At 47.7% G+C, this 20,763-nt stretch overlaps 1 protein-coding gene across 2 annotated transcripts in view; it reads left to right on the forward strand.

Annotated features, from left to right (window-relative positions):
- Positions 1–20,763, forward strand: part of RHPN2 (rhophilin Rho GTPase binding protein 2) — a 50,705-nt gene that overhangs the window by 23,410 nt on the left and 6,532 nt on the right. For both annotated transcript variants that reach the window (XM_019654542.1, XM_019654543.1), the window contains 8 exons: positions 1,860–1,935; positions 8,937–9,014; positions 9,392–9,516; positions 11,488–11,654; positions 15,089–15,276; positions 15,689–15,845; positions 17,654–17,773; positions 19,357–19,551. In XM_019654542.1, the coding sequence (XP_019510087.1) occupies positions 1,860–1,935; positions 8,937–9,014; positions 9,392–9,516; positions 11,488–11,654; positions 15,089–15,276; positions 15,689–15,845; positions 17,654–17,773; positions 19,357–19,551 (1,106 nt within the window). The remainder of the gene's footprint in view (positions 1–1,859; positions 1,936–8,936; positions 9,015–9,391; positions 9,517–11,487; positions 11,655–15,088; positions 15,277–15,688; positions 15,846–17,653; positions 17,774–19,356; positions 19,552–20,763) is intronic.

Raw genomic sequence — 20,763 nt, forward strand, 5'->3', positions numbered from 1 at the left:
AATCGCTTTGAGACGCTCCAAAGAAGGGTTGGCCTACTTTTCTGTGTGGGGGAAGTGAGACTTCTCAAAAGGTAGGGGAGCCCCAGGGGAAACTCAGTCAGAAAATAGTTCCCTGGATTAACAGAAGGATGACATTTGGGAACCTCGAGTCATCTTTGGAATGTGCTTTTCCTTTGGAATGACCATCCTCAATCCCCTGTATGGCATGACGTGTTTTTCAGAGCCGAGGGAAGCGTTAGCCCGTGAAACCTCTGCTCTTCCTTGTGACATCCGTGTGCCTTGGCTTGCTTAGCTGGTGGCCCCCAGTGCAGTGTGAACACCTAATCCGAACAACCAGTGAAAGGCTTTTCCCAGCCTTCACTTCGGTATTTAATTCCAGTGTTTTGCCCAAAAGGTTAAAGTTCCTCGAGGAGGCAAGGCCAGGCCAAACTGGCGATACATGGAGGGTGGTTCATAGTCCCACTTGCTTTACTGAAAGCTCAGGGGTGTCTATCATGAGGGCGTCCTACAGAGACATGCAATTAAGGCCCCTGTGTGATCACAGTGTGGCTCTCAAGTGGCCAGTCGGTCCCCTGTGCCATTGGGAAGAGGGGAGAGAGAAGTGCACATTCATAATAACACCTTGTCATTTGACTCCACCCCCTTCCTGTTTTCAAAGCAGATTGTTTCTTCCTTAGCATAGTTGATCTTGAAACATTTCTGTGAGGTAGGTAGGGAAGAAACAATCTCATTGTGCAGATAAGAAAACACAGGGAGGCCAGAGGTCATGGAGAAAATTACGTTCGCCCACGTTTGGGGCTGGGGTGCCCTGGCCAGGGGACCTCAGGACACTGGCTGCTCCTGAACAATCGCAGGAAGAGCAGCCCTTGCCTCCAGCCCTGAGTGGGATGAGGACAGGAGGGCGCAGGGGTCCCGAGGAGAGGGGCATGGCCCAGCCTCATCTCCTTCCAGCAGGGTCCAGCACTCCCCGTGGGCTTTGGGGAAGCCACGCACCCCTGTTGGATCTCGCCTGCTTAGAGCACAAGCCCCCTTGTTTTCGCTCCACCGCAGAGGCAGTTTCAGCTTACAGCTGCATTGTCCACTCACCCTGCTCAGCATTCCTGGCTCTCTCCTCCCAGCCCCAGGAGGTCTCCTGTTACAGGTCAGGGAGCTAAATCCCTGTTTGCAAAACAGCCTGAGCGGATTCACTTCCTGTTGGCTCTGCCCCTAAGAACTAGGCTCAGGGCTTACACTCCCATGGTGACCTGTGGGGAGACTGAGTGGTCAGTGGGGGAGGGAGAGGAGTTGGAAGGGAAGCAGTCAGCTAGGGCCTGACCCTGGGCTGGGAGCTGGGAGCACTTAGGTGACAGATGGGTCCCCTGCCTTCAAGGCTTTCCCTGTACAGGTGGTGAGACACCTAGAGAGATATTCCCCAGAGAGGCAGCACCTAAGAGCCCAGGATTGGAGGGCTGCAGGAGAGGTGGGACCCACTGTGGTGAGGAAAGGAGGAGGAGGAGGCTGACGAAGGAGGTCAGTGGTAGGGTGGTGTGCTCAGGTCAGGGAGCAGTGAGCACACAGGCGCAGGCCCTGGGGCACAGTGGGTTCTCAGCACAGCTACTGAAGGAAGGGTTGAGACTTGAGGGGTACATTGATAAGCAGGCCCCCGTGTGTCAGGCTGGACCGTCCAGACGTCGCAGGGGACTGGGACCCGTTTTAGAACAGAGACAGGGATGTGACCAGAGTTGTCTTTATGGGAAATGAACCGGTGTGAGCAGGGTTGGTGTGAGGAGGGGAGTGGGGACCTGAGCTGGGCTGCTGGGGAGTGGGTGCCGAGCGGCTGGAATAGGGATGTCCATTATACCTTGCTGTGCTCTTTGTAGGGAGACGTTTACGATCCCGCTGATTCCGCTCGGCCTGAAGGAAACCAAGGATGTCAACTTTTCAGTCGTTCTCAAGGTAAATCTCAAATCAATGGGAGTTGAAGAAGGAAACACAGAAATTGTATATCCCCTGCCAGTGGCCTTAGGCTCAATGGGCCAAATGTCAGTTGATGTCTGCAGGGTGACCCTGAGCCCCCTTGGCAGGCCACACAGAGACCCTTGTGCAGTCCTCTTGCATTCTTTGGTCACTCTGAGGCTTCTCTGCCTGGGGACAGGAATTAGAAACCCCTTCCATCCTGCCCCCCACCCCCCGGGAGGCCAAGTCAAAGAACTTCTATGGTGGATGTGCTTTGGAATTTTCAAATTGTATCCTGGTTTAATAGTATCTATTTCCCTTAAATTTTGTAGCTGGTGCAGGCCATGTTTTTAGAAGAATAGCTACATTTTTTCCCCTAAACATTTTATTATGAAAATTTCCAAACTTACAGAAAAATGGAAAGAATTTTGCAGCAAACTCCTGTATATTCATGACCTAGGTTTTACTTATGAACATGTTTTACTATAGTCACTTTATCACGTAGTTATCCATCTCTGCATCCCAGTGTCTGTACACCAGCCCATCTTGTTTTTTGATGTATTTCGAAGTAAATCAAAGATGTTGGTTCACTGACCTTAAATACTTGAATAGCTAGAGTTTATGGTTGTTGTTTTTTCTCCCGTCTAATTCCTGGGGATCTGGTCTCCTCCCTCCTTTCCTCCCTCCCTCCCATCTTTCCTTTTTTTTTTTTTTAAATAATAGCTTTATTGAGATATAATTCATATACCATATAGTCCACCTCTTTAAAGTGGACCATACCTGGCTTCCTCTTTTTTTTTAGATTTTTTTTATTGGGGAATTGGGGGAAGGGGAACAGACAAGTTGCTGTTGTTTTGTTCTTCAGTCTAGTTGTGGAGGACGTTGATTCACTGGCCCAAGTTGGCACCATCATTGCGCTCTTCCCGGGCGAGGCAGATCAGTCGCCGGCTTCTGGACGGCCGCTCACGGTGGCTGCTGGCTACACATGGTAGCCCATGGCAACCCACTGCAGCAGGGGCTGCAGCCTACGCCGTCGCCGGCGACTTACGGCAGCCCAGCTCCAGGTTGAGCTGTTGTTCAGCATCTTAGCTGTGGAGGGCAATGTCACTGGCCCTCACATGTGGGATCCGAACCGGGGCCCTCTGGTGTCCCAAGCCAGTTCTTAACCAACACGCCACTCGGCCGCCCCCCTGGCTTTCTCTTAATTGTATGTCTCTGGCAAGTAGCCGATACCTGTAGACCCACCTGTGCCTGTTGCTGTGCTGGATGCTGGTGATGTCACAGGCCCTGCCTGCTGGGTCTGTGTTTCAGTGGGGGATTCAGGTGGGAAGTCGGAGAGGGGCTTTGATAGAGGCACCAGGAAATGTCTCGCCCGCAGGAGACACCTTCCTGAGCCTGGAATGCCCCCCTCTTTCTCCTCTCCTCAGTTTCATCAGCCTGAGTTGTAATGAATCACCTAAAACTTGCATTTAGGAGGAGAAAGTGGAGATGGGGTGGAAGGTAGTTCCTGTGTCTGGGCTTTCCAGCACAGGCATGGCATATAGGAACTGATCCCAGCATCATGAAAAATGCTTCCAAGAATTAAGATTGTTTTCATAGTAATCCTATTGGTTGACTCATTTTTGACTACTTTTAGTTTAGTAAAGAAAAAATGATCACATGGCATTTTGGGCACTGTAGAATTTGTCCTTTTAAAATAAGTTGGTTAATGTCTCAAAAGCTTCTGCACTTGACCTCCATTTTGGAGCAGAGACTGTGAAACGTTTGATATAGGATCTTTTACCCAGAGCCTGTTTGCCTGCTGCCTTGTTTATTTTATTTTTAAATTTTTTTTAAGGTTTTATTGGGGGGTTGGGAGTGGGAAACAGCACTGGGGAATTAGGGAAGGGGAACAGACAAGTTGCTGTCCTTTTGTTCTTTAGCCCAGTTGTGGAGGACGTCGCTTCACTGGCTCATGTTGGTATTATCATTGTGCTCTTCCCGGGTGAGGCAGATTGGTCACCGGTCACTGGACGGCCGCTCACGCCAGCTGCCAGCCACGCACGGTAGCTTACGGGAGCCCACTGCAGCTCCACTGCAGCCCAAGCCGTCGCCAGCTACTCATAGCAGCCCAGCTCCAGGTCGAGCTGTTGTTCACCATCTTAGCGTAGAGGGCGCAGCGTCACTGGCCCACATGTGGGATCAGAACCTGAGTCCTGCTGCTCAGAGCTGGCACTCCCAAGCCAACTCCTAACCAATGCACCACTCAACCGGCCCCCCTGCTGCCTTGTTTAAATGTTGATCCCAGTTCCTGTGAGTTTGAGGTTTAGGGTTTATTTTGGAGTTTGAGAAGAGATGTTGGTAGTCTTGCAGGACTCAGGATCACCAGAAATTTGATTATCTGGGGGAAAAAACAGTCTAGTAGCTGCAGTTTTATGCCAACTTTTTACAGGCTTCCTAAACTTTTAGATGTGACACTTGTTGCAGGCCTGTTATACTGAAGACAATCCTTTTGTCTGTGGAAATGTCTTCAGTTACCTTTTTTTTTTAAGCTGAGCCATCCTGCCACCTGTTGGCAGCCCAGCAACAGCTCAGCCTGGGCTGGGCATCGAACTGCTGTTGCTCAGTGTGAGCTCTTAACCATTTTTTTTAAAAATTGGGGAGCCAGTGTGTTTTTTCAGGACCCATCAGCTCCAAGTCAAGTAGTTGTTTCAATCTAGTTGTGGAGGGCGCATCTCAGTGGCCCATGTGGGAATCGAACTGACAACCTTGGTGTTATAAGCCTGCACTCTAACCAACTGAGCTAACCAGCCACCCTTCAGTTACTTTTGTAGAATATTTTTCTTAAGAATCAGTTTGTTGCTGGGTGCCAGACATGCAAGGGTGCAGGCATTTTAAAGGGAGACTGTCTTAGAGAAACTTGGGAATTTTATGGGCTTCTGTAAGGATCCAAACATGTCACGTGCTGAATTCCACATTAAAGCCAGTAAAAAAAAAAATCACGTTTTGGGCATAGCCAACTGCTGTTCGGCTGAGGCTTACAACCATGTCATTTTAGCCTAAAAGGGACTCTTCAAATGCCAATCATACACAAATGAGAACGTTAAGGGGACATTCTGTTTTCTCTCTTTCACATTTGTGCTTGAGAGTAACACAGACGGGTGCCACAGAAGTAGTTTGGCTGACTTAATGAGGGCAATCCAAGATGTGTTTTAAATCTGCCACGTGTGTCTGTGACGTTTAATGGTCAGTAAAGCTTCACGATGTGACTTGGGTTTTATTTTAAATAAAATAGGCTTTAAAATGGCCTTAAGAAGCACTGTCAGAATAAATTCCCTTTCCAGAGAACTCAAGTAGTCTTTTTGCTTTGAAATAGAGCTTTATTTTTCTGATTAAGAACAGTATTGTAGAATGTTCAGAAAATATCAAGATTGGGGCGGCTGGTTAGCTCAGTTGGTTAGAGTACAGTGCTCATAACATCAAGGTTGCCGGTTCGATCCTCACATGGGCCACTGAGATGCACCCTCCACAAGTAGATTGAGACAACTACTTGACTTGGATCTGATAGGTCCTGGAAAACCCACTGTCCCCCAAGAAATGGAAGGAAGGAAGGAAGGAAGGAAGGAAGGAAGGAAGGAAGGAAGATACCAAGAAGTGTAGAGATCCCTCACAGCCCATCACCTCTCCCCACCGAGCTCTGTAACTTGCTCAGCATTTAATCTTCCGACACCCCCGGCCTCTTCCCCTGATCAGGGACCTGCCTCACGAAGGTGTGTGACTCCTCCGTCCACGAGGGCTTAGCACGGTGTCTCCTTGTGCTAAACAAGGTAGCTATAGATTTCATTCTTTAGGCAGCTTCCAAGTACTTGCTGTTGTCAGCAGCTCTCCACTGAGCATCTCTGCAACACGTCGCTGAAGATTCCCTTTGGATCAATTTCTAGATGTGGATTTGATAGGTTAAAAATCCATATTAACTAGTTATCCATCCGAAGTGGTCCTGCCTTACATTCCTCCCATCTGTGTGTGACTGCTTATCTCCCTGCGCCTTTGGTTACAATATGTATCGTTCATCATTTTGATTTTTTTTAAAATATTTTTTTGATTTTTCTGAAATCAGGCAAAAGCGATACCTTATATATAGTTTACATTTCTTTGATCAGTACTAGTTGAATACATTCTCATCTATGTTTACGTGCCCCTTCCATTTCTGCTTTTCAAAAGGACCGTTTCTTTTGCTTTCCATAGTATTATTACTCTTCGTATTTCTTACAAGGGTTTTTTTGCATGTGAAGGATAGTAACCCTTGGTTATATATTTTGCAAATATTTCTCTCCGTACATGCTTCCATTTAACTTTTGTTATATAAGCAAGTTTAAAAGAATAATACATATATTTTTACCATACAAATTTTATGTTGTTAAACTTATCAGTCCTTCCCTTTACAGTTCTGCCTCGATCACATGTTCAGAAAGGCATTCTCCACCGCAAGATGTCATAAATATTTTGCTATTGTTTCTTTAAGTGCTTTGTTTAAACATTTTTAACAGCAAATCTTTAATCTATCTGGAATTCGTTTTGGAGTAAAAAGTAAGGTGTAAGGCTATAACTTTTTATTTTCACCAAATGGGTAGCCAGATTCCCCTGAGCTATGTGTCAAGAATCCAGCTGTGGTGCTGGATGATGTCTGTTTCTCTCCTTCCCCTCCACCCCCCACCATCCACCCTCCTCCATCCTGCTCTGCTCTGGGGAGGCAGCAACAGGCTCCTGCTGTGTGGTTTCCCTCTGGGTGTGGCCGAGGGGGCGGAGCAGCATCAGGAGATGTGAGGGTAAAGAAAGGGAACTCCAGCATTTATTCCAGGCTCCTTCAGCTGGCTATTGCCTATATAAGAAAGGAAGACTTGACTTTTACATGTAAACGTTTTGACCACTTTATCGTATTCTTATTAGTTCAGTAGTTTTTCAGTTGATGCTCTAAGATTTTATGGGTATACTGTTTTTTTTTTTGTTTATTCCTTTCTTATGTTTTTCTGAATTGGTTGGCTAGAAAACTTTCAGAATCATGCTAAGTAACAGCAGTGATGGTAGAAATTCTACAAACTATGTTTAATCTACCCTAGTTTACAAAATTTCAAAGTCAGGAATACATTTGGAATTTTTATCGAGATCCTCTTTTGTCTTTAGTAAGGTTTCTCTTTACTTATTTTAAGAGTAATTTCTCTCCTTTTAAGGACATTTTTGCCAATGTCCACAATGAAGGTTGATAGAATAACATACTTCTCTGTACAGCGTCACCCGAATGATAGCCCATAGCACTGCTCTCAGGATGTCATCTGAGAAGCCCTAGATAAACTTTGTCCTTAAGATCATCCTTATTGGAATTAGTGTCACTAATAACAGAATTAATAACATTTGAAAACCATTTCAAATTTTACAAATCATCATATTAGAAAAGCTGATTCCAAACATCAGCTCTTTAAGTAAAGTCATGAAGAAAATCTGGCAGCATCATAAAACAAAAAGAAAACGTGAGTAAAAATGACCAAAGTAAAAAACAGAAGGAGCCCCTGCATATCCTTGGGCCCAGCAAGACCTCTTCTTGGGGTTTATTCTGAGGAACTAATCAGACGTGTACCAGGGATGACTGTCACATGGTGTTATCTTTAATTACAAAACTTACCAATGATTTTAATGTCCATACAGAAGGATTGAAGACTATCATGGTACATATTGGCTAGCACATAGTAGGGGCTAACTTTACTTGTCGAATAAATAAATACATTTATTACATCAGAGGGTTATATAACCATTAAATGTCATGTTATAGAATATTTTATGGCAAATGAAAAGGTTTGATGCATTGCCAATTTAAAAACAAAGCAAAGCAGGGCCAGCCTAGTGGCTCAGTTGGTTAGGAGCTCGCTCAAGAGTTTGAGCTCTGAGCAACAGCGGTTCAATTCCTGGCCCGAGCTGAGCAGGTGTTGAGCTGCCAACAGGTGGAAGGATGTCTCAGCTTAAAAACAAAACAAACAAAGAACTTAAAAACAAAGCAAAGCAAAGGTGTATATTCATTCAGTATTACCCCAATCCCATTTTTGTAAGATGTGGGTGTATGTGTGTGGATATGCATTGAATGTGCAAAAAGCAGCAGGAGCGTTAATGTAGAAGGCGTGTAAAGAGAAGACTCGCAGACACGTGGGAAAACATAACTGCACAATCTCCTCAACTTTCTTGCAGCCAAGGAGAGCCAGCACTCATGGAGGATGTTATGCAAGAACGAATTCACCATATGCCCTATACTGGTCTTTTTGTTTTTTTCCCTATAATACTTGCCATCTTCTAATATATGATGTAATTTACTTATTTGTTGCGCCCATTATGTACTGTCTGTAACCCCTGTGAGGATATTAGCTTCATGGGGCAGGATCTTTGTTTTGTTCACGGATGTGTAACCCAGGTTGTGTGAACATGCCTGGCACAGGGCATGTGCTCATCAGTATGTGTCACGTGACTGAGTGAATTCACAGAGTGCTTGTCAAACACTGGGCTGTGGGCCGCATTAGGCAGTGTCCCTGCGGTGCTTCATTTGTGGAAGTGCCAGAGCCGCTGTCACAAAGGTTCCCAGCAGACCCTGATGGTAGCATCATGATAACAGTCCCCAGACGCAAGTTTCTTTTGTGCCCAGGTAGCGAGGGCAGCCCTAAAGATGAAGGTCTGAGCCCCTGAATATCTGTGATGTTTGCCAGATAGTTTAATGAATAGGTCACTTAACCATGGCACAAAGACATTTAAAAAAAAAATTACTCAGCTTTCCTTGATACTGAAGCATCAAAAGCAAAAATCTTAAATATACGTTAAAAAATTGATAAAGCCCACCATTCAGAAAATCACCATGGTGTACAATCTCCCATAAGTTTTTATGTATTCTACATTTATTTTTAAAGGGAACACATTAGACATTACTCTTCTACCTATTTATGATTTTGAACCACACCTTACAGTGTCTCCTCTCATTTTTCTTACAGGATTTTATTCTAGAACATTACAGCGAAGATGGCTGCCTATATGAAGATGATATAGCAGATCTTATGGATCTGAGACAAGTACGTTTTTTCACACAGCAGGGAGCGGGGATAGCTGCTAGAGCATTTTGGGGTCTTCAGAATACCCCATTATTGCTCACTTGAGAGCTTGTAGACTCACAGATGGTTGGAGGTGATCGGGAGGAACTGTTGGAATCATCTATTCCACTTGCCACATTAGAAGACCACAGAAGGCGAGAGACCTGCCCACGGGCACATCTGGGGCTGGATTCTGGGCCTCCTGAGTTCATCCCAGCCCTTCCACCCCTCCTAGAGTTCATGATACCAGTAGCGGGGCCCAAGCGCCACAGATACAGCGTGTGTGAGCACCTTCCGGGATGGGCCGTCTGCTCTGTCCTCACCCGCGCTCACCCCTTCGCTGCTTCCTTTCTTTTCAGGCTTGTCGGACACCCAGCCGAGACGAGGCTGGTGTTGAACTGCTGATGAGTTATTTCCTTCAGCTGGGCTTTGTCGAGAGCCGATTCTTCCCGCCCACCCGACAGATGGGGATCTTGTTCACATGGTAGGTACCTGGGGCCTGTGTTGGTGCTGCCCCACTTCAGTCACAGTTTGGAGCCTGGGCACCACAGAGGCTCCTCTGCACTGCGGGCCCTTCTTTCTAATTGTCCCCTTTATACAGTAGAGCCCAGGATGTGTAGATAAACAGGTGTTTGTTTGTGAGGGGGACCCGAAGAGGAGGGGGGCTCCGACGGATCTTACCTTCTTGCTTCTCAGAACAAGTGAGCCGAAGGGAGGAGGTAGTTTTTTGTGTGTGTGCTCATTTTGTCATCAGGAGAAACACGTGGGCTCTGAGGTGGAACTAACACAAAGCAAGATTCTTGTCCCAAATGGGACTGGGGTGGGGGGATGGGAATCAGGTTGTGTCCCGATGACAAGGTCAACAAACAGAAATAGATCGAATTTAAAAATGGAAGCAGAACATTTAGTTTCTTCCCAGAGTTGGTATTTTCAAAGATTAATGTTGTTGAAATACTTGAGAGGTGCTGAGTATGGGTGAGAGGAGACCATATCCCGGTAGCTAAGGGGCACATTCAAAGTTAAATTTTTACCACAGCAGGCCGATAGGATGCCTTCCTTTTGAAAGAAAAAGCAGGTAACTTTTTTTTTTTTTTTTAAGATTTTATTGGGGAATTCGGGAAGGGGAACAGCCAAGTTGTCCTTTAATCTTAGTTGTGGAGGGTGCAGCTACCTCAGCTCCAAGTCCAGTCGCCATCCGGCTGCCCGTCAGGGAGCTGCCACTCACCTCAAGGTGCCGTGTTCAATTTTAGTTGCAGGTGGGTGTAGCCCAGCATCCCATGCAGGAGTCAAACTGGCAACCTTGTTGTTAGGAGCATGTGCTCTCACTAGCTGAGCCATCCTGCCACCTGTTGGCAGCTCAGCTCGGGCGCAGCTCACTGGCCCATGTGAGAATCGAACCAGCGACACTGTTGCTCAGAGCTCGTGCTCTTAACCAACTGAGCCACTCGGCCGGCCTGAGCAGGTGACTTTTTGTAAAGATGCTGCTAGCTGTCTGCTCTGGCGAAGGGAGTAAAGGGGATTTCTCCTCTGTCTCAAGTTAGGGAGAAGCTGTGTGTCTTATCTACCTGCTACTTGATGTGTGAACTTGAAAACAAATCCTGAATCTTTTAGACTTCAGGATAAATTATGAGTTGGTAATTGCTGTGTTTCATTTAGGAGAAACCTTATACTTTTAAAATACTTTATTTTTTTAGAGCAGTTTCAGGTTCACAGTAAAATTGAGGGGAAGGGACAGAGATTTCCCATATGCCTCCTGCTCCCACACCCCAACAACCTCCCCCACTACCAATGTCCCCCACCAGTGGTGGTGCATTTACTACAATTGATGAACCTACATTGGCACGCTATCACCCAGAGTCCGTAGTTTACATTACAGTTTGCCCTTGGTGTTGTACATTCTATGGGTTTGGACAAATGCATGACATGTATCTACTGTTAGAATATACAGTCGTTTCACTGCCCTAAAAATTGCCTGTGCTTTACCTATTCATCTTCCCCTCTGAAACCCTGGAAACCACTGATTCTTTTTCTGTCCCCATTGTTTTGCCTTTTCCAGAGTTGGAATCATAGAGTTGGATGGACTCCTACAGTATGTAGCTTTTTCAGACCTGGCTTCTTTCACTTAGCATTATGCATTTAAGTTTCTTCCATGTCTCTTCACGGCTCAATAGCTTATTTTGTTTTCATGCTGTTGGTTATGCCTTGTATGGATACGCCACAACTTGTTTATCCATTCACCTACTGACAGACATCTTGGTTGCAAAACCTTATTTTTGTGTGCGATTGGGGGTGTCTTCAGTATGATCTGGCCCCTCATCTTGTTTGGAAAAGAAAGCCTCATTGCATGTGCATCTTTGAATTTTATTCAAGAAACAAATGTTGTCCATTTTGCACCCCAAAGTGGCATTAACTAGCCAAGTCATCTCTATTCTCATGACACCTTTATTTTAAATAGGTATGACTCCCTCACTGGGGTCCCCGTCAGCCAACAGAACTTGCTACTGGAGAAGGCCAGCGTCCTGTTTAACATTGGAGCCCTCTACACACAGATTGGGACCCGGTGCAATCGGCAGATGCAAGATGGGCTGGAGAGTGCAGTGGACGCATTTCAGAGAGCTGCAGGTATGTCTCCAGGAGGGCTGCTGGGATGGAGTCCTGGCCCTGCCAGTTGGCACTGGGTACCCCAACTGAAGTGGGTCTGTGGGTTCTTTTTTTTTTTTTTCTTTCTAAAGATTTTATTGGGGAATTGGGGGAGGGGAACAGCGCTGGGGAATCGGGGGAAGGGGAACAGACAAGTTGCTGTCCTGTTGTTCTTCAGTCTAGTTGTGGAGGATGTTGCTTCACTGGCCCAAGCTGGCACCATCATTGCGCTCTTCCCGGGTGAGGCAGATCAGTCGCCGGCTTCTGGACGGCCGCTCACGGCGGCTGCTGGACGCTCACGCTGGCTGCCAGCTACACATGGTAGCTTATGGCAGCCCACTGCAGCAGGGGACTGCAGCCTATGCCGTCACTGGCGACCCACAGAAGCCCAGCTCCAGGTTGAGCTGTTGTTCAGCATCTTAGCTGTAGAGGGCAGTGTCACTGGCCCTCTTATGTGGAATCCTAATCGGGACCCTCTGGCATCCCAAGCCAGTTCTTAACCATCGCGCCACTCGGCCGGCCCATCTGTGGGTTCTTTCCAGGCCTCACGGGCTTCAAAGGGCCAGGCCAGTTTCCAGTGCTGGTGTAATTTCCCACCAAGAGAATTACTTCATAGTTTAAACCCTGTCGGCTCAGTCTGGGTTATGCCACATGAGCACAGTGAATCCTGTGGTTAACGATTAATCTTTTCCAAATGAGTGGCCCCAAGGATGGCAGTGAATGAACTCTTACTTTGAACACTATATTGAAGAACAGAGTAAGTTTTTTGAACTAGTGAAAACATACGCTTTTTAAAAAAAAATCATGTGTGCCTCACTAGTACCTATTACTATTTATGCCTTTTTATTTTGCTCGTTCTGTGAAGCCTGCCCACCAGAGGTTGCTTTTTTCGGCCCTTTGTCAAGCGACGCTTAGCATTAACTCATAGAGGACCCAGGGTCGCAAGGCTTGGTGCTGCTCACGGGTCATCGAGGGTCCTTCCTGCCTTGTTCCCCTCTAACAGGACTTGTGTCAGGCATACCTGGCATGGGCTTTGGTCAGCCAAAGCAGCACCCCAGCGCAGACCACAGCACGATCCCCTGAGCTGGCGCCACATGTCTCCTGTTCCAATCCTCATCACTCTGCTTGGGGGTGTTACCCCGGCAGAGAACCTTCTAGAGTATCTCACTTTGCTCTGCAGGGCTGCGAAGAAGGATAGCTTTGCCATTTTCACTGATGTGGAATTGCTTGTGTTAAAAGGATTGATCCCTCCGGATGAACCAATATGCTAAGAGTCCGTGTGGGAGCTGATGTCTTTCACTGTAAATCCTTTTCTGGGCTCATCTTTCTTCCTGAGGAATCTTAATCAGGTGTACTTTGTGGCTTGTCTCTGAGATTACAGATATGGACAGAATGAAGCTTAAGAACAGAGTGGAGGAACCCCAGAGGGGAGCAAACAGCCTGCAGCTGTTGCCATCCCTCTACAGGGCGGTTTATGCTTTGTGACAAAACCTGAGAAACCAGTCAGATGGGATTCATGGCTGGAGATTTTATTTTAGCTCCAGGTTGATTGTCAGTTTATGCTGTGACAGTTAATTTTCTAAAACATAGAAAAAGTCAGCTGAGGGCTACAGCATAAAATTTCCATTGGAATGGGCTGAGGTGATCTTTCCTGGGGCTGGGGAAAGCCCTGAATTTCTGAATGACCCAGGTGTTAAGTGTGAGCTTCCCCCTGAAAGCCCCTCAGTCATTCTGTTTGCCTTCTGCTTTTGCCTCCATCATGGTTGGAATTTCTCACAATTGTCCCAAAAGAGACTGGAATGGACCGGAGCACGCTGGTTTCCTTTCTTGATAACAGGTGTAAATGTTTTTTTTACAGGTGGAAATCTGTAAATGTTTTGGAAGAGAATCCAATTCTTTTTTTTAGCTGTGGTAAAAGATACATGACAAAATGACCATCTTAATCTTTTTTTTTTTTTTTAAAGATTTTATTGGGGAATTGGGGGAGGGGAACAGTGCTGGGGAATCGGGGGGGAAAGGGAACAGACAAGTTGCTGTCCTTTTGTTCTTCAGTCTAGTTGTGGAGGACTTCGCTTCACTGGCCCATGTTGGTATTATCATTGGGCTCTTCCTGAATGAGGCGGATCAGTTGCTGGCCTCTGGACGGCCACTCACGGTGGCTGTTGGCAGCTCACGCCAGCTGCCAGCCGCTTACAGTAGCTTATGGCAGCCCACTGCAGCAGGGGCTGCAGCCTACAACGTCGCCGGCAACTCGGCAGCCCAGCTCCAGGTTGAGCTGTTGTTCACCATCTTAGCTGTAGAGGGCAGTGTCACTGGCCCTCATGTGGGATCCGAACCGGGGACCTGCTGCTCAGAGCTGGCGTCCCAAGCCAGCTCTTAACCAATGCACCACTCGGTCGGCCCCATTTTTATCATTTTTAAGAGTACAGTTCATTGGCATTAAGTACATTCACATTGTTGTGCAACAACTATCGATCTCCAGGATTTTTTCATCATCCCAAACGGAAACGCTGTACCCATGAAACAGTAACTCTCCATTCCCTCTTCCCCCTAGTCCCTGGCAACACCATTCTACATTTTTTTTTTTACAAATTTTTTTTTTTTTAAGCTGAACCATCCTGCCACCTGTTGGCAGCTCAGTGGCTGCTCAGTTCTGGGCGGGACTCGAACCGCTGTTGCTCATAGCTCAAACTCTTGAGCAAGCTCTTAACCAACTGAGCCACTCGGCCAGCCCCATTTTTTAAATTTTTTATTTTTATTTTATTTTATTGGGGAACAGTGTGTTTTTCCAGGACCCATCAGTTCCAAGTCAAGTAGTTGTTTCAATCTAGTTGTGGAGGGTGCAACTCAGTGGCCCATGTGGGGATCAAACCAGCAACCTTGGTGTTATGAACACTGTGTTCTAACCAACTGAGCTAACCGGTCGCCCACCATTCTACTTTTTGTCTCTATGAATTCCAGACTATTCCAGATACCTCATCTTAGTGGAATCATACAACATTTGTTCTTGTGACTGGCTTGTTTCATTTAGCACAGTATCTTCACCCATATTGTAGCATGTGTCAGGATTTCCTTCCTTTTAAGGCTGAAAAATATTCAACTGCGTGTATATACATTTCATGTATCCATTTATCTGTCAATGGTCATTTGAGTTGTTTCTGCCTTTTGGCTTTAGTGAATAATGCTGCAGTGAGCACTGGTGCACAAGTATCGGTTTAAGTCCCTGTTTTCAATTCTTTGGGGTTTATACCTAGGAGTGGAATTGCTGGATCTTATGGTAATCAAAAACCAGATTTTTTAAAGATGCTCCAGGATACCAGTTTTCAATTTTTTCTTCTGTCATTCTCTGTATTTCTGAGCAGCATGGTGAAATAAATATGATTCCCAACTAATGTGCAGATAATTTCCAATTGTAGGGGTTTTAAACTACCTGAAAGAGACATTTACTCACACGCCAAGTTATGACATGAGTCCCGCCATGCTCAGCGTGCTGGTCAAAATGATGCTTGCCCAGGCCCAAGAAAGCGTGTTTGAGAAAATCTGCCTTTCTGGGTTACGGAACGAATTCTTCATGCTGGTGAAAGTGGCGCAGGAGGCTGCCAAGGTAAGCCTTCCTGGTTCCCGTGACTTTCAGGGGTGGGCGGGACGCGTGGGTGCGGGCCCACTGGAGGCAGCGGGGGCTTCTTCCCATGGCAGCTGGCCCAGGACCTGGGCGGCATGCCCGCCCTGGCCAGAGTGCTGGCTTGCATTTTCTTGGCAAGTCCTGATGTTTCAGATATGGATCACTGATTCCATCTGCAGCTTAGCCTAAAAACCAGAATAATGACCGTTGCCTGATCTCCCTGTTCACGCTGACACTGACAGCACGGAGCACCCTTGGAGTCGCTCCCAGATTCAGGAGCGGCCTCTGGCAAGGGGCTGTTGCCTAGAAGAAAGGGCTCTTTTTCCGTAGCCTGGGTGGGTGAGAGCTCCTGGTGCCAGGATCCCCCTTCCCAACAACATCCGTTCTCCTTCAGGTGGGAGAGGTCTATCAGCAGCTGCACGCAGCCATGAGCCAGGAGCCTGTGAAAGAGAACATCCCCTACAGCTGGGCCAGCTTGGCCTGCGTGAAGGCCCACCACTACGGAGCCCTGGCCCACTACTTTGTAGCCATTCTGCTCATCGACCACCAGTGTAAGGCTCGGGGGCTTGGAGGCTCTGGCTGGTCAGGGTTGTGGTTTTCCTGCCTCCAGGAGTCCATGAGCTGGATGGGAGGTGTCTGCCTGCCCTGGAGATGCTCATAGCTTGGGGACAGGTGGTGGGAAGACAGATGGCCTAGGGCCCAGGGGTCGGCAAACTGCGGCTCGCGAGCCACATGCGGCTCTTGGGGTACGTACATGTGGCTCTGCAGTAAAATTGAAAATGAAAATAAAACTATCATAGTTTCACTTATAAAATTTTTAAAGGATGTGATTCACATAATGGTGATTTCATTTGTTTTATGGCTCTCGAATGGTTTTTAAATTGTTGTGAGGGACAGGATTGGCTTTTCCGTCTCAAAAGTTTGCTGACCCTGGCCGAGGCAGCTGTCACATAGGCCAGGGTGGGATTAAGGGTTATATGTTCCTGCTGAGGAAGAGGGGAAGCGTTAATTCTGCCTGGGATGGAGCAACTGGCTTCATGGAGATGACTTTTCACCTGGAATCCAGAACAGGGCTAGGACCTGGGTGAGGACTAGTGAGGCTTTAGCCTCAGGCACAAAATCTACGGGAATGCCCCCAAACTCAGTAATCAAGGTAACATTTTATTGTGACATTTGAAATGAATCAGAATGAATACAAAAAATTCCATGGTGATCAAAATTTTAAATAAAGACGGATTGGTAACCATGCTGTGCTGAGCCATGCTGGAGCCTGAAGCAAAAAGGAATTTGGGTGTTTTGTTTCTCATGGGGGTTTTTTTGCACTGATTTTGATATTTGGAAACTTGTATTAAAATATCATGTATCTTGATTGCTGAGTTTGGGGCACTTCCTTAAATTTTCAGCCCGAGGTGAGTGCCTTACTTTGCTCACCCTAGTCTTAGCTTTGATCTCAGGTTGAGTGGGGCTTTTGTTGTCATTAGTGCTAATTAAGGCAGCCCCAGAGTAATGAAAAGGACAACTCCTGGAGGCAGACTGCCTGGGTTCACATCTCAAAGCTGTCGTCAACTAGCTGTGTGATCTTGGGCAGGTTACTTAGCTGTTCTGTGCCTCGGTTTTCTCACCCCTAAAATGGGGATATGAAGAGAACCTATGTCACATGGCTGTTGTGAAAACCGAGTGCCTATATGCAAAGCTAAATAGTATATAGTGGGCTGTCTGAAAGTGTTAGCTGCTACTGCTAGTATGATGATGTCATCTATTAGGCAGGACAAGTCATGTAAGTCAGTAATTGAGGTAGAGACACCAGTGAGGCAGCAGTCGGACTCCTTGGTGTCGTAGTGGGCAGTGTCTCATTTGAGTTGGACTTTGAACTCTGAGGAGGACTTTTTCAGCTGATCAAGGAAGGAAAGGACAGCTGGAGCAAGAACAGCCTCTGAGCTCTGGGATGGAGGCCGAAAGTGTTGAGGTATCTAGCGGTGACTGCTTTGGTGAGGTTAGAGGGGGGCATGTACCAGAGAGGGTGCAGGCATGGGGGCCACCAGAGTTTGAGGCGGGGCTGTGCCGGGAGGTTCCGTGAGGTGGGTGGCCTGGAGGAGATCAAGAGTGGGGCGTCCAAGCCAAATCATGAGCCCTTAGAATGTGCCTGGCTCTGCGTGTGCAAAGACCTGTGGGCTGGGTTGCCTGGGGTGGGTTCAGGGGCTGAAAGGAGACCTATTATCCCAAGTGCCTTGTAAAACTGGAGAAGAAAGAAACCTGAAGATGTGGTTGAAAGCGAAATCTCTAACGGGTCTGTGGGGCCATCTCCAGAGCCCATGGCCACAACCACAGGGAGGAACTTAGCCTGCGGTTCTCATTGCAGTGAAGCCTGGTGCCGACGAGGACCACCAGGAGAAGTGCCTGTCCCAGCTCTATGACCACATGCCTGACGGACTGACGCCCTTGGCCACGCTGAAAAACCCTCATCAGCGCCAACTGCTGGGTACGTATCAGCTCTCCTGCCCCCGCTGTCCTTGTGCCCCATTTGGTGCCCAGCTGGTCCTACTCACGGGCACCCCCAGACAGGTCCCAGGGCAGGGCTTGGAGACGGGGGTCCTGAGTCATTGTGGCCACTCCGGATTCAGAAGCCACGACCTGTAGTCCTCTAATATCAATGGGCTTCCAGAGCGGTGTTCTCACGGGTTCTGTGAGGGCCCCGGCCTCCCACAGCAAAGCTAGGGCTTCGACCATCTTCCAGCACCCCCGTGGTTCTGGGGGTGGCCCTTGGTCATCCTACTATGGGGGGACACGGTGGTTCATTTTCTCAGGCTACACCTGAGAACTGGTCATGAATTGTCCTGGTTTGGCCTCTGCCAAGTCTCAAAGCTAGTATCTCCTTCCATGTGCAAACCTGCATTTTCACTACCCAAACCTGCCCCTCAACCCCGCCCCCCCCAACACACACACACAGTTTCCCCATTTCAGTGATGGCAACGGCACCCTTCTAGGTGCGCAGGCAAGAAAGCTTGGACTCACTCTCCTCACATTTGATTAGCAAATCCCGTCGACCCTACCTGGAAAACATAACCCAAAGCTGACTACTTCGTACCCTCCCACCCTTGTTCAAGCCACACTCACGTAGTGCTTACTAAATAGACACTGATGTGCCGAAACCTCACACAATCCTGAGATAGGTATGGAATGATCTCCATTTTTCAGTTGAGGACACAGAGGCCCAGAGAGGTTATAAACTTGCCCAGCCTTCTGCAATGTCCTCATACCTGGTCTCTCTGCTCTCCTCTTTGCTTCTGCATCATCCATTCAAGGTCAAATCACATCAGTCCTCTGCTCTCACCCTAATGGGCTCCCATGTCACTCATAGTTGGAGCGGAAGTCCTCACCCCGCACTTGTAAGGTTGGACGTGGTCCAGCCCCTGCTTCTCTCTGCCTTCGTTCCCTACCCTGCTCTGCCACCGTCACTCCCTCTAGCCACATCCCCAAGCTCATTGTTGTCCTTGGACCACGTAGGCATGGCCCTGCCCCAGGGCCTTTGCACTTGCTGTTCCTTCTTTCAGGAATGCTCTTCCATCAGATATCCTCCAGGCAGCTCCCTTACTTCCTTAGGGCTCTGTTCAAACGTTACCTTCAAAAAAGGCCTTCCCTGAGCACCAATCATAGAAGAGCAACTTTCCATTCCCAGTCTTGCCTGGCCACATCTGCCTACCCTACTTCACGTGTCCCTGTAACCTTGTCACCACACAGTCCATTACATATGACTTTGCTTGTTAACTATCTGTCTTCAACCACTAGCATGATGCACACTCCGAGAATGCAGAGCCTAGTTTTTGGTTATTGCTTTCTCTAGTGTCTAGAACATTCGGTAAATATTTGCTGAAGGGATGTTTTATAGACATAAGTGAGCATATTGCACATACATTTAAGAGGGACTCTGGCCATCCAGGCAGATCCTTCAAAAGAGAGAATGTCCACCTCTCTGGGCTGATCCTGGGGCTCTTTGGTTCTCCTTGAGGTATGTGTGTTGCAATTTAAGACGCACGTCCCGTGGTGTTGCTTTTCTGTTGGCAGGCAAGTCCCATCTGCGCAGAGCCGTTGCCCATCACGAGGAGTCGGTGAGGGAAGTGAGCCTGTGCAAGAAGCTTCGCAACATCGAGGTGCTGCAGAAGGTGCTGTCCGTGGCGCACCAGCGGTCCCAGCTCAAGTACAAGCAGCACCAGGAAGACGATGACCTGCTGAACTTGATCGATGCTCCCAACATTATTTGTGAGTGACCTGGGTGCCTGGGCCAGGCGCCCTGTGTGAGAGGCGGGGGTCCTTGGGGCGCTCAGCCTTTATTTGCTCTTCCTGCAGGGGTTAGGCAAACCCTCTGCACCGGAAGGGGGCAAAATGCCTCTCTTACCCCTGCCCGAATCCAGGGCTTCTTTGTGGTCTCATCCTCCTCAACGCCTTTGTGACATCTGACTCGCCTCCTGCCTGCCCCTTGATACTCCTCCCCTGGTGCTGGGGCACCCTGCCGCCGTGATCTGTTCACACCTCCCTCTCCACCCCCCTTTGCTGACTGTACTTGCCATTCCCACCCACCCCTCCTGGCATTCTCAAGGTGAACTCTTCCTCGTTCATGTCCAGCCTCCTTTGGGTTTCCAGCCATCACCTCTAGTCAGGAAACCCCTGAAACTACCTTGCACTTTGACCGTTTTTGCCACACTCCACACCTACGCATGTTCCGTCAGCCTTCTGGGAAACTGCACGTTGCTATCCGTCTTTTGCCTCTAGCTCCATGGTTTGAAAGCCAAGTGCATCCTTATTTCCGCTTCTAGGCTTGCTCTTTCTTTCCCCTGTTTTCTCCCTTTTATCGGCACTAACATTTTCTTTTAGGACAAAAATTATTTTTCTTATGAAATGAGAAGTAAAACTTCCGCTGATAGAGTGGAACAAGGGGGTGCAGGGAAAACGTTTACTTTGGCACTGAAAAATGCTTCAGAACCTAGTTGTGTGTGTGTGTGTGTGTGTGTGTGTGTGTGTGTGTGTGTGTGTGTGTGTGTGTTGAAAACACTTAAGAGCTACCCTCTCAGCAAATTCCAAGTATACGATACTCGTATAATATTGTTAACCATGGTCACCATGCTGGCGTTAGCTCTCTAGAACGTACTCATCTTGTATAACTGCAACTACCCTTTGACAGCATCTCATTTTCTCCGCCCCCCACACCTGGCATCCACCTTTCTGCTCTCTGCTTCTGAGTTGGACTATTTTCAATTCCACGTGTAAGTGAAATTGTGTACCGCCAGCATTTTCTAAGGCTCTCCAGAGTATTGAGCACTGGCCTAGGTTCAGGAATACAAAGATGAACTGCATAGTTGTGGCTGCCCTTGGAGAGGTGGCAGTCAGTTCTGCCCAGAAGGGCAGGAGTGGGGGGAATCTCCCTGAGAGGTGACTTTAGAATGAGGAATGACTAGGGTCTTCCCAGGAGTTAGG

This window comes from Hipposideros armiger, unplaced genomic scaffold (assembly GCF_001890085.2).
Source record: "Hipposideros armiger isolate ML-2016 unplaced genomic scaffold, ASM189008v1 scaffold_224, whole genome shotgun sequence".
Taxonomy (NCBI): Eukaryota; Metazoa; Chordata; class Mammalia; order Chiroptera; family Hipposideridae; genus Hipposideros; species Hipposideros armiger.